Source organism: Chlorocebus sabaeus, chromosome 1, assembly GCF_047675955.1.
Source record: "Chlorocebus sabaeus isolate Y175 chromosome 1, mChlSab1.0.hap1, whole genome shotgun sequence".
Classification (NCBI taxonomy): Eukaryota; Metazoa; Chordata; class Mammalia; order Primates; family Cercopithecidae; genus Chlorocebus; species Chlorocebus sabaeus.
Window position 1 is genome coordinate 21,257,187 of NC_132904.1, and position 15,108 is coordinate 21,272,294.

Sequence of the window (15,108 nt, forward strand, 5' to 3'; positions counted from 1 at the left end):
ACCCAGGAGGCAGAGGTTGCAGTGAGCCAACATTGTGCCACTGCACTACAGCCTGGGTGACAAAGTGAGACTCTGTCTCAAAAAAAGAAAAATTAAATTAAAATTAAAAAAAATGCAATGACAAATCCATTACATGTTAACATCAACATTTTAATGAAAAATAACTATAATTTTCAATACAAATAACTGAATAATTGATGAGAAGGGTGACATCATTTTGCAAATCTTTTTAATATCTAACTTAATAGAAGAGAGCTGATTCTCATATTTGTTTCTGCATTCAATCTCTTAAAATAGGTCATTTTTATTGAAGTATATGAAGGAAATTGGTTTCACATAGGTATGTAGTTCACAGCCTTTTCAAATAACTGTAGACATTCTTCTTTGATATTATACCAAAACTCAACAAGTGCTGGTTTCTTTTTTCTTTTTTCTGAGACCACGTCAATCTTTTAATTGGTATAGAAACTACTTTTATTTCAAGAGAGCCCTTGTGCTCTGCCTTTGATTTTGTGTACAACATATACAAAATCTATGGCTATTGAGTTAAAGTAGGATCAGAGTTAAAACCACCTGTCAAGATAGTTTTGGGATGAAATGACTACATTTACCATCTGGAGAGCTATTTGCTGTCTAGAGGTGAGAGGAGTCTGTACAATGTCACCACTGGGCGGGAGGGTGGAGCTGGCTGTCCGAGGAGGGGCAGCCATCCCCTCTGCACACTAAGTGAAGGCGGTGCGGCACTATCTGGAAATCATGGAGCTGGAGTGGGACTGGCTGGAGGAGGTGGTGGCGCCCTCAACTGGGAGAAGCCACTGTGGCTGGACTCCAGGCTCGTCATGGAACCTCTGAAACCCTCGGAGCCTATCACCTTGGTGTAGTACATCACTCTACAGTTGTGCGAAGGGATGTGCAGGGACGCGAGCACATCATCCACCTGAGGCAGGCTGGCGGTGTACGCGGGCATGCTGTGGAATTTCCACTGCAGGATGTAGAGGCCCGGCCACCTGGTCACATGGGAGCCTTGCATACCTTCTCCTTCTTTACAGATCAGAGACGACTCCACCATGCCGCAGTTACGGCCTTGCTGCCAGACTGTGTCTATGAGCTGCACATTGTTCCCACCTGGAGAGGTGGGGCCCCCAGGGAGTCCTTTTAGGGTGGCTGTGGCGACCTCTTGGAGTGATAGATGTTAAAGACAATGTCCCCTTTGTACACGTCGAAATTCCAAGTGATGACTGAAGAGGCATCCACAATTTGAATGAGAATCTTGTGTGGGGCTCCTTTGAAGATGCTTGCAGACTGGTAGACAGTCTCAGTTCAGAGCTTGAGGTCTTCATTCTCCAGCTCCTCCACGGTCCAGTATAGAGATCTGGGGACCAGTCCACCCTCTGGCACTTTGCACATGCACTCTCCACTCAGGAAATCTGGAATAATCTGTCAATGTAATCCAGCAGGCCTCCAGGACCCTGGTAGTCATTTCCTGCATAAATGAGGAATTTCCTTCCAGCGTTGTCATCAATAAATGGACTAACTAGTGTCCAGAGCACAGGAAATACCGTGGGTGCCCGCAGGAAGAGAAGTCGGCCCAGTCTCTCAGGATAATTGGCCTTCACCACCTCGATGATCCACCACAGCGCTTTGACATCAGGTCTCCACAAGTGGCGCATGTTCAGCCCTTCCAAGTCCACCAAGCAGGTCCATGAGATGATATGCCAAATAAAGACCTCTGTATTCTCTTCACATCGCCTTAGCCCTTCTTCATTTATGGAGAGGATGTATCTCAGCAGGGCTTCCTCCAAAAACACTCTCACCAACCCGTTGGTGTCCATCTGCCCCAGCCTGAGCACACAGAGGGGCCGCCCACCTTTGTCGTAATGATGCCAGCCTCCTGTGTAGTAATCCTGAAGGAACCAGTGGAGGGGTCCAGGTAGCAAGAACGTAGTCTACCAGGTGCTGCTTCCTCCACGTCAAAGATTGACAAACGATCTCTTTGGTTTTTTCAATATTAAAATCCCGTGCACGTAGGAACTGAAGAATATGCTCATCTTTTGGAATTTTGCCCTTGTGGGTCTTGTGGAGCCACCGGTGAAGTCTAATGAGAAAGCTCTCCGGCAGCGGAGTCAAATTGCCCAGGTATCTCTTGATGTAGTCGGCATCTACATCGTTTGTCGTCAGGGGTGCCCACCACCGGCTCAGGTGCGCTGGGGCTGCTGAGGGTATCGCCAATCAGCCCCTTCTTGAGGGCAGCATCTGGGACGATGACGGCCATGGACGCTATTTGTTTCTTGCAGGATGACGAAGATGTCTCTGAAGAGGGCGTGATGGAAGGCGGAGCCCAACAGGGCACAAAGGTTATGCCTTCTTCTTCTAAATGGCGAAGGTAGTATTCAATGATTTCCTTTCCTTTTTAAATGTTGCTGGTATATTGTTTCATTGCAATTTTTTTCCATGGTACTTTCAAAATCAAAGAAAGATTTAATATCTAAACTTGCAGACTATTCAAAACAGGTTCAATCTTTATTTTCAGGGTGAACGGTGTAGCGACTGGAAAATGTTTCATTCTGAGCCTCAATATACAAAGTACGTTCCCAAGAATTCAGTGAGTTCTTCTGGACAAAATAAATGTAACCAAATCCTGCAATGTTCTGCAGCAGTCTTGGTGCATCTACATCCAGCTTGCAGCACCTTTCAATGACATAAATAGCCCCATCTTCACTCTTGAATTCATTCACAGTGTCACTGTCCACAAACATCAGAATCAAAGGACACGTAGGGAACCTCCTTTCACAGGCAGCCATAATAATTCAAAGGGGTATTCGTACAGCCTCACTGCTGACTGGTATTTTTGCACCATGATTGTAATACAACAGCAATCCTTTCACACCTATCTTGCCGAAGATAATCATTAAGAATGGTATTTTATGCTGAACATGGTGACAGGATATTCAAACATACAAAAACTGAATATCCTCAAGGAACCCAAAGTCTAGCTCTTGTCAGAAAGGCTGGGCCTGGGATGCGGGGTGGCAAGGTGCACTCCTACCAACGGTTCTGCGGGGCAGTCATGGTTCCGCTAACAAGCACTGACTTCTTAAAAGTTAATTGCAATATGGAATCGGAAACCATATCAAACTTTTCATATTCTTTTATATATAAAGCCACTGTCAGCCAAGGCAATAAAGTGAGAACCCTCTCTACAAAAAATAAGCCAGGCACAGTGGCATATGTTTGTGGTCCCAGGTACTTGGGAGGCTGAGGCAGGAAGATCACTTGAGCCCAGGAGTTCAAGGCTGCAGTGATCTAGGATTGAGCCACTGTGCTCGCTCCAGCCTGGGCAACACCTGAGCAAGACCTTGTGTCTCTAAAATAAATGCTTAAATAAAAAATAATAATAATAAAGCCATTGCTCCAGCCTGCACTTTGAATGAATCTTTAACCTTGCATGGTTTTCTAACATCAACCACTGGTCATCTGGAAAATATTAGTTCAGTAAGTTATATAGATCTTCTAAAAGGTGACACATTTCATTATACAACAACAAAAAATTCTCATCCGAGAGTATTACCACTGATCTCAGCAGAAAAGCCTAAATAATGGGAAGAAGTCAGGCTCAAAGTGGCTGTGATGGTTAATACTGAGAGTCAACTTGATTGAAAGATATAAAGTGTCCTGGGTGTGTCTGTAAGGGTACTGCAAAAAGAGATTAACATTTGAGTCAGGAGGCTGGGGAAGGCAGACCCACCCTTAATCTGGTGGGCACAATCTTATCAGCTGCCAGCAAATATAAAGCAGGCAGAAAAATGTGAAAAGAAGAGACTGGTCTAGCCTCCCAGCCTACATCGTTCTCCCGTGCTGGGTGCTTCCTGCCCTCAAACATCGGACTCCAAGTTCTTCAGTTTTGGGACTGGGACTGGCTCTCCTTGCTCCTCAGCTTGCAGACAGTCTACTGTGGGACCTTGTGATTGTGTAAGCTAATATGTAATAAACTCCCATATATATATGTATGTATGTATATGTATCTATCCTATTAGATCTGTCCCTCTAGAGAACCCTAAGAGTAGCAGATACCAGTTTTCCAAAATTCTAATTTTTGCTTGAAAACTCAACTTTTATCATTAGTAAAAAATCTCGTCCATTGTTTTCCTTGAAGTGACATTCACATCACTCATTTATGAGGAAATGTCTGCCAAATACTCAAGTATGAATAACCACAGTCGGTCTGCCGGTTGTATTTTAAGTAAAAACAATCCACAACAAAAGTAGCTAGTTCAGCTTACAGCTCAAACAATCACACTTCAGTTTGTAGCAGGAGTGCTTTAGGTATACTTTTAATTTCATCAAAAAGACTATACGGAAGACACATACTCAAAGACCAAGATTTAATAAAACGAATAATGTTTCACCAACAGACATTCTTAAATGAAACTGGCATTTTTAAAAGTTTACATTGGAAGGGCATGATGATGATTAACACAATGACTACTAGTACAGTTTGGTGACAATGGCTTGATTCATGCTAAGGCGCTGGCAGCTTTATCCACCATTACCATCAGTGCAAACCCAACACGGTGAAAATACCATATGGACTTAGTATTATTATGAAAATAGTTTTACTTATAGATTCCCAAAAAAGGTTTCATGAACCCTCACCAGGGATCTACGGATTATACTCTAAGAACTGCTACTTTAGGGAACTCCTTGAATGGGAATTGTATTAGTCTGTTCTCATGCTGCTAATAAAGACATACCCGAGACTGGGTAATTTACAAAGAAAAAGAGGTTCAATGGACTGACAGTTCCACATAGCTGGGGAGGCCTCACAATCAAGGCAGAAGGCAAAGGAGGAGCAAAGTCACATCTTACATGGCAGCAGGCAAGAGAGCGTGTGCAGGGAACTGCCATTTATAAAACCATCCGATCTCATGAGACTTATTCACTGCCATGAAAACAGTAAGGGAGAAACTGCCCCCATGATTCAATTATCTCCACCTGGCCCCACCCTTGACACACGGGGATTATTACAATTCAAGGTGAGATTTGCATGGGGACACAGCCAAACCATATCATGTTATGTGTTTCATAGTGAGGAAACAGATGTTCAGCAAAGGAAAGACTATTACTGTTACTATTATTAAGTATATCCCATGGTTGTCAGGTAAAACTGCCAGGGAAGCTTACATAATCACTCAGCTTTACTCTGATGTGAAAACCATGGTTAAAGATGGAATTCCTTGTTGTGGATATTACATTATAATATTATATTCTAAGCAGAGGATTTTAAAAAATAAACAGCAAAAACAACAAACAGTTGGCTAATGGGACACCTGCAGAGACTCAGGTAGCCTCTGGAAGTTGTAAGTTTCTATATCTCTTGTTCTCCTTTTTTATTGTGGTAGAAAAACACATAACATGAGATCCACCCTCATAAAACAAAAATATTAAATTAACCTTTATTCAGATAATAAATTCAAAAGTGAAATTTCAATAATAATGTCAGCAGGCTGTATTTCCTATTTACTTTACAGTTTTAAATTTATCTTCATAGAGATAAAGATCAGATGCTAGAATTACACACTTAACAAGAAAAACAAGAATGTAAAGGAGGAAGATAGGTTTTTTTCCACAATGTCACCGAGAATCTAATTAGCACTTCCCTGACTTGCTTAGGGACTGAGTACTGAGATAACATAAAGTTTGCGTTATGTTTCTAAGTAGGTATTTTTTTTTTCTGGGTTATTTTTGGTACTGAAATAGAGAGAAAGGAAGAAAAAGGGGGATAATGAACTAGAGGATTAATTTAGACTCTCCAACCAATACTCTATATACAGATGCCTCAGAACTGAATGTCTAAATTAAAATTCAGCATTATCTCACTGTTCAGTGAAGACATTTTATCCTTAAAAGACATTTTAGGAAAAGAATACAAAAAACATCAATCACAGAAGTGAAAGGACCTATTCAGTGGATTTCAAACAGCATTGTATAGAGTTCTAGGTACCTCAGAGGCACCTCTGGGTCTACAGAAGAAAGGAGAGGTCAAGTTGGTGGGACTCCCAGCCAGTCAAGGCTCTGATCTGTTTTATACACTGGGCCCATATAAGATTTAGTTTGAACAAAAACTAAAACAAGTTTAAAAACCCATGACTGAAATTGCTCCTTTTGTATGGGATATTAAGCTTCAGGTAATGACAATTTTTAAACTAAACAAGTACCCCCAACATATATATACACACATTAGTGAATCCACCTTTAAAAAAATCTGAGAGGTCGTGGTGTGGCCGATAATCACAACTATTCAAGGAAGCTGAGGCAGGAGGATCACTTGAGCCCAGGTGTTCAACACCAGCCTGGGCAACATAACATAACAAGACCTTATATCTAAATTTAAAATGAAAGTAAATAAAAATCGGAAAAAGGGCGGCTCTTTTTTGTTCAAGATAGTATACAAATGAACTAAATATATTACCAATAAAGACAAAGTTATGAGCCAGTCAAATCCGAATTAAAGAATTCTAATTTGACCACATTAATATCCAACAAGAGGGTTGTTTGAATAAGCTATGGCACACATAGATTACAGAAAACTGTACAGTGATTAAATATGATGTTGTACAAGAGTATTTGGTGATAACATGTTAATGATACACAGTTAAATGAAACGCTATATATATACACACATATACATACATATATACGTATATATGAATACATACATATATACGTATATATGTATGAATACATACATATACACATATACTGTATATGTATATATGTACATATACACACATGTGTATATACACACATACATATATACACATACATATATACGTATATATACACACACATATATGTGTGTATATATATACACACACATAAATATATTTGAATGACAGAGTCTTGCTCTGTCTCCCAGGCTGGAGCACAGTGGTGTGATCATAGCTCACTGTAACCTCAAACTCCTAGGCTCAAGCGATCCTCCTGCCTCCACCCAGATAATTTTTAAATTTTTGTAGAGAAGGCATCTCGTGATGTTGTCCAGGATGGTTATGAACTCCTGGCCTCAAGCGATCCTTCCACCTTGGCCTCCCAAAGTGTTGGGATTATAGACATGAGCCACCACACCTGGTATTATTACAGAAAAAAAGATTCTCTAGGCATATTTGTCTAAAATATCAAGATTGGAACCAAAACATCGGGCAGAATTATCAAGAATTTTAATATTCTTCATGTTTATCTGCAGTTTCTAAGTTTTCAACAAGCACATACTACTAACATTAAAAAAAAAGGATTGTCATAAATTCTTTTGAAGAGTTGTCAAAATGTTGCCAAAGTGTCGGACAACAAGAGGCTACTTTACTCAGCAGATCCTATATGCGTTGTGTTTATTCCCACTGGTTCTTAACCAGGGGCAATTTTACCCCCCAGCAGATGTTTACCAATGTCTTGAGTTGGTTTTGGTTGTCACAACTGGTGAGGGGTGCCACTGGCATCTAACAGGTGGAGGTCATGGATACTGCTAAACATCCTACAACGCAAAGCATAGACCCACAAGAAAGAATTATCCAGCCCAAAATGGTAATACTACTGAGGTTGAGAAATCCTGTTTTAAAAGATTAACTAGAATGAATGAGAAAGAACTTCCCCACAGCCCATTTAATCCTCAAATTCTCTGCTATGACTACTAACAAGAAGATAAATTAATTCTGACAGAAACAAGGAAAGCAGGCTCTGTTGGACTGGCCTAATTCCATTATCTCCATGTTTCAAAATCAACCTCAGATAAAGGGTCTTGGCACTTCCCCGGCTCACATTCTAAATGAAGCCCTCGAAACCAAAGCATGCAGCTATCTCCTTACGTGAACAGGCCATGTTCCCTCGGTCAATGCTCTCTCTCTGAACATTTTAGTAAATTGGTAGCTTGCAATTACACATTTCTAGAAGCTCTGAAATGTGTCACATTTCTGTGTATCCCAATGCCATAAGCAAAACTCCATTTTCTTCAAAGCCTCTTTCAATAAAACATAACATTATTTGCCAAAGGCAAGATTCCAGGAACTAAACAGGGAGCTATTTCTTGGACCTTAACTCTGTCCCCTGGATGAGCTTAATTTATATACTAGAATATCTTCATCTACTTTCATGGAAATTTTTTAAAAGCAAAAGCAGCAGCAGAAACAAGCCAAAGCAGTAATCAGATGGAAGTCTGAGAACTGCAGCCATAGAATAAATACAAAGTTAACAAGAAAAACACCAGATTTTTTTTTTCACAAATAGCAAAAGAGTCTGAGAAACAGAAAAAGACATATTGACCTCACTCGTCAGTCATAAGGACTCAGCCCCACAGCAAATGCATACCAGCGTGTACACAGAAGGATTACAGCCAGAAGAGCTTGGGAAAGAGGGATATTAGGAGAAGAAATAGTTCATTTTCCTGAAATCCTAGACTCTGGTTCAGTTTACTCTAGTTCTAGTTTTTTCTCATCCTCTAGCTCATCTATGGATCAAAAGCACATGAAGGATGACAACAACAAAGACTCAATGTTTCAACCCAGAGAGGTTTTTTGAACTAGGAACCAGCATGCGTCTCTGCAAGGTAATCTGTTGTTATTTTATAGCACTCAACACATAGTATATAGTCTATAAAACCATACCAATGACAATATTTTGACATACGTGAGGATTTGGTTCCATAGTGATTCTTGAATAAGTGTAAGGAAGTTCTCCATACCATGCTGTAAGTCTTGGTTGCTGATAAGTTATATCTAAGAAAGAAAATACAGGCCTTTGAAATGGTTTAATACTATTTAAGGTGTTACTACTGAATGCCAACTCTGTGCCCTGCAATATGCTATGAGAAATACAAAGGAAAAGTAAGAATAGGCTCTGACCCAAAGTTCCACCTTCACAGAAGATATGGGACTTGGCAAGTAGAATGAACAAGAGAAACCACTACGCTGGCAGACACTGCATGGGCAAAGGCTCTGAGATGAGAATGTGAGTGACTTGCTTGTATTAGTGATGACAGAAACAAGAGAGGGCAAAGAGTCACACTGGGGAACAGTGGGGCTCAGACTAGGGACGGTCTCAAAAAGTAGAATATGGAGCCTGAACTCCTGTCTGCAGAAATTTGTGGCACCAACATCCATATGAGAAACAAGACAAACTGCTCATTCATGTGTCCAACGTTGTGTAAACCTTTTTGATTCAAAGGAGGAAAAAGTGTCCTGACCCACTGTAGCATGCAATTGATTTTCGTCAGAAGGCTTTGATGTTCCAATTTATAGAAGCAGTTATCCATAGATCTACTCTTTCTCCCACTACTGGTATAACCACAACAATAAGAACAATAATAGTAATAATAATAGCAGCAGCTAATACTCACTGAAGGCTTACTACGTACCAGGCAATCTTGTGTTATCTCATTTTATTAACACAGCAACCTTATAAGGTAGACAGTATTATTAGTTTAATTTTACAGATAAGAAAACCAGGGATCAGAGAGTTACTTAACTGTAATTTGCTTAAAATTAACAACTACTTTGAATGAAAGAGCCAACAATCAAAGCCATGTCTGTCACCAAAAGCCCTGCTGCAGAAACTGCGGGAGTTGAGAGAAGGCTGTCCTGAAGGCTGAGAGGAAGCTGACTCCCATTCTGAAGCATGAGTAACAAAAATGAAGCCAGTACAGTTGGCCTTTCGTATCTGTGGGTTCCACATTCACCATGATCAAAAATACTCAAACCATGGATCAAACATACACACAAAATATATAAAAATTAAAAATAACAGTACTATGGATGAAAAATACTCAAAAAATATATAAAAATTAAAAATAACAATACCACGATAAAAACAGTATAACAACTATTTACACATCACTTACATTGTATTAGGTATTATAATGATTTAAAGGATACTAGAGGATGTGCATAGGTTATATGCACATACTATGATAGTTTTTTTTTTTTTTTTTTTTCCGAGATGGAGTCTCGCTCTATTGCCAGGCCAGAGTGCAGTGGCGCGATCTTGGCTCACTGCAACCTCCGCCTCCTGGATTCAAGCAATTCTCTTGCCTCAGCCTCCCAGAGTAGCTGGGACTACAGGTGCACACCACCATGCCCGGCTAATTTTTGTATTTTTAGTAGAGATGGGGTGTCACCATGTTGGCCAGGATGGTCTCGATCTCCTGACCTCGTGATCCACCTGCCTCGGCCTCCCAAAGTGCTGGGATTACAGGTGTGAGCCACCACGCCCAGCCACTATGATAGTTTTTATAAAAGGATTTGAGCATACATGAATCCTGGAACCAATCCCCTGTGGATACTGAGGGACAACTATATATACTTTGCCTCTTTACAGAAAATCTACATTCACTCAATGTGCCAGAAAGAAAATTCTATGCTAGAGCACAGACGCCCCCCAGTGACCACCTGTGGTATAATAGGCACTGTTGGCTTGTGGATGCCCACAGAGATTCAGGTTCCAACTCAGGTAACAAACTGCTGTGTCACTTTTACAAGCTCAGGAGAGTACAGATGCTGAAGCTAGAGGAGACTGGACTCTTCTGGTGAAAGTTAAAGAATACAAAGTCAGCAAGGAGTGTGAAAGAATGTATGCAAAATGGGATCAGAAAAAAAGAAAGCTCTGTTAGTTTCTATGAAGTAAAAAGTTGGCACCATTTGAAGCAACAGTCAGTGAACAAACACAAAAGGAGGTAAGTATATCAGCCATAGCTCAGCCAACCAAATTTCCTTTGGTTCCTTGAACTCTCACCTCTATCCTCTTGCCATGTTCTCTCTGATCTCTGGGCCTTCCACCTGCTGTTTCTCCTCCCTAGAATACTTTTCCCTGTCCTTTCTGGCTAATTCTACTTTCTTAGGATCTCAGGTTTTGAATTTCTGTTTAAGACTAGCTAAGTAGAGGCGATGGTATTAGGAAACATTCCAGAGAGGGAGAACACGCAGCACCAACTGTGACCTCTGGGATCTACTTACCCTCTCTGATGCCGGTCCTCTGTTTCCAGGGAACATCTTGACAAAGCTGTTCCAATATCCAGTCAGCTTCTTTTACGTCAACAAAGCCAGGATACAAACAGACCCTGGGTGTAGAATGAACCATTGTTAACCAAAGAACATGGAAAAGATAAGTTAGACTCTAAACGTTAGTGGAAACAGTTAATCTGGATGCAGCTTCTAATGGGTAGACGAAATCATCTTACCACAGCTCCCACAGCAAGCAGAGCCTAACATCACCCAGGTCATGAGGTGCCATATGTAAAATAAGCTCCTTTCATGTTGGGACAAATAAAAGAGGCAATGAAGGATAAATGGATGATAGGTAAGGGCTTTTATAGATCATAATTCAAACACTACTCCAGTACTGCTTAGCTGTGAAGCCCTGGGCAAGTTACTGAACCTCTCTGAACTTTGGTTTTCTCATCTGTAACCTGAGATGACATCAACCTCATAGGTTCACTGTGAAGAGTAAATAGAATAAGGCTGGGTGTAGTGGCTCATGCCTGTAATCTCAGCACTCTGGGAGGCTGAGGCGGGTGGATCACCTCAAGTCAGGAGTTCAAGACCAGCCTGACCAACATGGTGAAACCCCGTGTGGACCAAAAATACAAAATTAGCTGGGTGTGCTGGTGCACACCTGTAGTTCCAGCTACTTGGAAGGCTGAGGCAGGAGAATCGCTTGAATCTGGGGGCAGAAGTTGCAGTAAGCCAAGATCACATCATTGCACTCCAACCTGGGCTACAAGAGCAAAACTCCGTCTCAAAAAAAGAATAACTAATAAAATGCCTGGCCCTGTTTTATTTAAACAATTGGTAGTCTTCTGAGACTACACTAATTCTAGGGAAAGCTAGAGCTCATTATGACTGTATCAAAATAAACACAGCTAATGAGGGTTCTTTCTCCCACTGAATATGTGTTTACTTCAACAATGCCAATTCAGCTCAAAATAATTTTGGATATCTTTCTTAAGACATCTTCTGAAAGCCCACGGAAGAGTCTCTTAAACTGCCTTGGTAGCACTTCACTCTTTGAAGGTGCATCTGATTTTCTGAAAGAGCCAAAGCTTACCTGAAGCCATACCTAGTTAACAGTAAGATATGACCAAAATGATAAAACTGGTTGGAGTGACTTGCTTTAAAAGTTCCAAAAAGGGTTATAACCATGGCAGAGCCATTGTTCCAGCGGAAGCTCTTAAGAAATTCATTTAGGGCCAGGCGCGGTGGCTCACGCCTGTAATCCCAGCACTTTGGGAGGCCGAGGCGGGTGGATCACGAGGTCAGGAGATCGAGACCATCCTGGCTAACACAGTGAAACCCTGTCTCTACTAAAAATACAAAAAATTAGCCGGGAGTGATGGCGGGCGCCCGTAGTCCCAGCTACTTGAGAGGCTGAGGCAGGAGAATGGTGTGAACCCCTGAGGTGGAGCTTGTAGTGAGCCGAGATCGCACCACTGCATTCCAGCCTGGGGGACAGAGAGAGACTCTGTCTCAAAAAAAAACCAAAAAAAAAACAAAAAAACAACAAAAAAAAAGAAATTCATTTAGATGTGTAAGTTCTAATATATTTGTTTTAAATGTCTCATTATTTTATGACAATTAGTATACTCAAGCATTAAGGTGATTTTAATGTTTCAATGTTTTTAAATGTTTTTAAAACAATGACTAATGCCTAATATACCCTAAATAGTATATGTTTAACTACTGAAATCTACCCTAGGCCAGGTATGGTGGCTCACGCCTGTAATCCCAACACTTTGGGAGGCCAAGGTGGGCAGATCACTTGAGCCCAGGAGTTCAAGGCCAGCCTGGGCAATATGATGAAACCCCATCACTACCAAAAAAAAAATACAAAAATTAGCCAGGTGTGGTGGCACACACCTGTAGTCCCAGCTACTCAGACGCTGAAGTGGGAGGGTAGCTTGAGCCCAGGAGGCAGAGGTTGCAGTGAGCCGAGATCGTGCCACTGCACCCCAGACTGGGCAACAGAGCCAGACTTTGTTTCAAAAACAAAAAGACAACAAAAAAAGAAATTTACCCTAGTGTAGGAATATGTAATATTATATTCAATAATATATAATATGTAATATACATGAAATATAATAATAATATAACGTAGCACTCACAGCACATAAGTCCAGACTAGACCCAACTCTAATACCAAGTTACTCTGTGGCATTAAGAAAAAATATTCAGGCCAGGCACGGTGGCTCACACCTGTAATCCCAGCACATTGGGAGGCTGAGGCAGGTGGATTAGCTGAGGTCAGGAGTTGAGACCAGCCTGACCAACATGGTGAAATCCCGTCTCTACTAAAAATACAAAAAAATTAGCTGGGTTTGGTGGCACATGCCTGTAATCCCAGCTACTTGGGAGGCTGAGGCAGGAGAATCTCTTGAACCCGGGAGGCAGAGGTTGCAGTGAGCCGAGACAGCACCATTGCACTCCAGCCTGGGCTAACAAGAGCAAAACTCCGTCTTGAAAAGAAAAAAGAAAAAATATTCAATCTTCCTAGGTCTCATTTCCTCATCTAAAAAACTGGGGAAGTAATAGCTATGATATCTGACAGAAAGGTTTGGAACTATATCTGAAAATGTTTTGATGCTAGAAATATTATATAAAAAGGAGATACTATCAAATTTTTGCTCCCCAAGAATTTAAGGGGCAGAAGTTACCTATTTGCAACAAGGGAGTAGACTTTTTTTAAACTTTAAGTTTGGGGTACATGTGCAGGTTTGTTATATAGGTATGCTTGTGTCATAGGGGTTTGTTGTACAGATTATTTCATCATGCAGGTGTTAAGCGTAGTGCCCATTAGTTATTTTTTCTGTTCCTCTCCCTCCTCCCACCCTCCACCCTCCGACAAGCCCCAGTGTCTATTGTTCCCCTCTATGTGTCCCTGTGTTCTCAACATTTGGCTCCCACTTACAAGTGAGAACATGCAGTATTTGGTTTTCTGTTCCCACGTTAGTTTACTGAGGATAAAGGTCTCTAGCTCCATCCATGTTCCTGCAAAGGACATGCTTTCATTCCTTTTAACGGCTGCATAGTATTCCATAATGTATATGTACCACATTTCCTTTATCTAGGGGAGTAAACTATTTTAAGAGACTATAACTCAGTGATAATTACAGTCACTTCTTGTGAGGATTCGCTTACCTAGATACACCTGTGGGTGACAGGCTGATTTCATACACACCCTCTCTGCTAAAGAAACAAAGGAAACAGACTTGTTAGTTTGAAGCAAAACAATATGCTCTACCCAGTGAAGAGTTATCCTTCCTAACTGCCAAAGTCCTGGCTCACCAAAGTCATTTAATTATGAGAGAGGCATAATCCCCACCTTCTTCTACCACTGAGATAAAGGGCAAGATCATGGTATATCATTAATGACACTGGGAATGGAACTGTGACAGGATCAGGCCATGGAGACAAAAACTGGGATAAAATCAATTCTGATTCTACCTCTTTTATTCTACCCATAATTGAGACAGATAAGGTCCAGGAATCTATTGCCCAAAGAGGGGTCAAATAGAGCACTGCTCTGGAGAATGTGGAATAGGGGATACATTTAACAGGCAGCAAGCACATCTCAGGGCTCTGGGCTTCTGTTGCTTTCAAAAATATACATCTGATGAGGTTCCTCTTCTGATTAAAATCCTCCAATGGCACCCCAAAACTGCATTCAAGGTCCTCATAATGCAGCTCTATCTTCTGACAGCTCCCATAAACTCATCATCCTCTAGCAGCAATCAACTGCTTGGAATCTCCTGAATACACCACTATGTTTCTAACTCCATGTTTTTCAACATGCTGGAATGCCACCCCATCACCCAGCATCCCCAAACCAATCCGCCTTCAGTTATGGTCTAGTGGAAAACTCTAATTCATCACCTTTCAAAAATCCTAGCTTCAGCATCACCTCCTTTAAACTTTTCCTGACCTTTAACCCAAACAAATAATATTAACCTCTCATCCTCTGTGTTACCACTAGACCTTAGATACAGTCTATTTTTTCATGATGTACAAGATTACAATTTATCTGATTAAATGTCTCTTTCATTTACTAGACAGTGGGGTCCTGAGGTGCAAA

General features: G+C 41.0%; 1 protein-coding gene and 1 pseudogene across 4 annotated transcripts in view; both read right to left on the reverse strand.

Moving 5' to 3' along the window:
• Positions 1-15,108, reverse strand: part of ALKBH3 (alkB homolog 3, alpha-ketoglutarate dependent dioxygenase) — a 40,566-nt gene that overhangs the window by 20,580 nt on the left and 4,878 nt on the right. For 3 of the 4 annotated variants that reach the window (XM_008001065.3, XM_008001075.3, XM_037999499.2), the window contains exons 5-7: positions 14,175-14,222; positions 10,998-11,101; positions 8,677-8,765 (exon numbers count right to left, since the gene is read on the reverse strand). In XM_008001065.3, coding sequence (XP_007999256.2) covers positions 8,677-8,765; positions 10,998-11,101; positions 14,175-14,222 — 241 coding nt within the window. The remainder of the gene's footprint in view (positions 1-8,676; positions 8,766-10,997; positions 11,102-14,174; positions 14,223-15,108) is intronic. The other variant, XM_008001084.3, reaches the window with a different exon arrangement.
• LOC103237110 (SEC14-like protein 1 pseudogene) lies at positions 744-2,958 on the reverse strand (annotated as a pseudogene).